The sequence below is a fragment of the Aplysia californica genome, unplaced genomic scaffold, assembly GCF_000002075.1.
Source record: "Aplysia californica isolate F4 #8 unplaced genomic scaffold, AplCal3.0 scaffold00981, whole genome shotgun sequence".
Classification (NCBI taxonomy): domain Eukaryota; kingdom Metazoa; phylum Mollusca; class Gastropoda; order Aplysiida; family Aplysiidae; genus Aplysia; species Aplysia californica.
In genome coordinates, this window is record NW_004798251.1 from 169,431 (window position 1) to 171,574 (window position 2,144).

General features: G+C 40.8%; 1 protein-coding gene across 1 annotated transcript in view; it reads right to left on the minus strand.

The window, feature by feature from the left end:
- Positions 1-1,599: 1,599 nt before the first annotated feature.
- Positions 1,600-2,144, minus strand: part of LOC101848928 (S-methylmethionine--homocysteine S-methyltransferase BHMT2) — a gene marked incomplete at its 5' end in the record, with an annotated part of 11,446 nt that continues 10,901 nt past the window's right edge. Inside the window, 1 exon segment of the mRNA XM_013089556.2 lies at positions 1,600-2,131. Within this exon segment, the coding sequence (XP_012945010.1) occupies positions 1,848-2,131 (284 nt within the window).

Consider the following 2,144-nt stretch of genomic DNA (forward strand, 5'->3'; position numbering starts at 1 on the left):
GAAAGCAGACAACAGAACATTGGTAGAGAGCAGGAAAGGAGGTGAAAGGAGACAATTTTAGAGAAGAAAATGTTTTGGTCGCTACCTGGATTCGAACCCGGGACCTTTGAATGAGAGGCCAACACCTTAACCTCTAGGCGACGAGAGCCCCCTATGCAGTTGTCAGCGCTGTAAAAGTCTGATTAAAGCAAACTACTAAGTAATTCCTTGCGTTCTGTGGCATCGGATGTCTCCTGTTTTTGCTAACGGACCAAAAATCATTAGATTATGGGTACGGGGCTTCGGGGCTGAGCGCGGTCCGATGTCGTGATCTTCAGAGAGGTATTTGACTGTGTGAATTTTTACCATTTGGTCCAGTCATGTCAGAGATGAACGTTAAATTCGGAGGTCCTGCCTCTTGAATAACCTCATTGTGTTGCAAGGGGCATAAACCTACACAAGTATACAATTTGGTTTATTATCCCTTGGGCTGACAATTTTCTGGGGTTTTTTTAAATGACATCATGCTGGACAACGAATCGCATCGCTTTCGTGAGTTCTTACGGGGACGTTCAACGACAGGTAAACAATAACCCCGTAGGCAATCGCCCGTAGGCTAAAAGGATGTATGAATATATGCATAGGTTATTCTATTTTCTCTTTTTCAGCCTTCTAAACTTAAAAATCGTTTTACTTCTTGAATAATGTAATTGTATATCAATTTTTCTTCTTTCCCGAGGTATTTTTATTTTTTCTAACAAAATGGTAAAAGATTGAATTCGGATACTAACACTGGCATTGGCGAGCCGAACTGTAAAACGAGTCAACTGGTCAACTCGAACTGCTAAATAATAAATGTAAAAAGTATTATTTGAAGTCGAGATTTTTTGTGACTCTTCTAAAGAATATTTCATAGTACCAAGAGGACCATAGAGCCTTTCTCTAATAAAATACAAGATAGCGGAGAGAAAAAAATGAAGAGAAGAAATCTGAACCAACATGATTACCTACAATCGTCGTATCTGAAAAAATATCAGTTCAGATCAAATTAATATTTTTTTAACGAATAGAAACTTAAACTGGATATAAAACTACCTCGTCACTAATTGCGCTAAAGACCTGGATGATCTTTACATCTTCGATGAAAGTACATAACACTGGACACGTTGAGTCCACCAAAGTTGTCGGCCTTAAAACGTACGTACGAGCAGCAAGTAGAACAATTAAATTGTTCAATAGCAGTAAGCAATGCAAGTCGTTTTTTATCCATCAATGTGACTGTTTATTTCTTTTGTAAATCATATTATTGTAATAAAAATAATTATAATTATTATTTTGTGTTTGGGCCATTCTACCCTCGGATAACATATTTGTATAGACATACATACATAATACAAAAGTCATGTCGTTTTAGACATGACATAACTATAGAGACGGCGTAAAAGTGTAGATCAGAAAAGGTAAAAGAAGAAGGGTGGGTATATCTATCTATCTATCTATCTATCTATCTATCTATCTATCTATCTATCTATCTATCTAGATCTGTCTGTCTGTCTGTCGATCTACCTGTCTCTCTATCTATCTATCGACCCTTCTATCTATCCCTTTGTCCGTCTGTCCGTCTGTCCGTCTGTCTGTCTGTCCGTCTGTCTGTCTGTCAGCCTGTCTGTCTGCTATCGATCTATTTGAATACCAATGTGTAACTTTCTCTTGAAAAAAAATGTATATACGTGTATTTATGTATACGTAACATAGGCCTATATATTTAGGATCCAATCCTTCACACAACTATTTTTTTCAATACAAATGATATTCTTGTCTCTATCACGACCGACATTCTCCTATTCAAACTCCACACACATAGCCCACTACGTAGCGATATTGTACACCCGCGAATAGGCGAAGAACTGCCTCTTCTGTACGTGGGCGGTCCTAGCCTGGGCCAGCGTGCATTTGTCCATGTCAGGGGCGTAGACGCCGGCCGCGGGGGTTCGCCCGTACTCCTGGGCCACCTCTCTCAGCATGTTGGAGCTGCTGCCACAGCACAGACCCACGTACTGTACGCCCAGAGCCCGAGCCTCCTTGGCGAACCTTCTGACGTCACTCCGGCTACACCGGCAGCAGTCGATGTCCAGAGGGTGGGCCGGCGCACCTGTAGAATAATA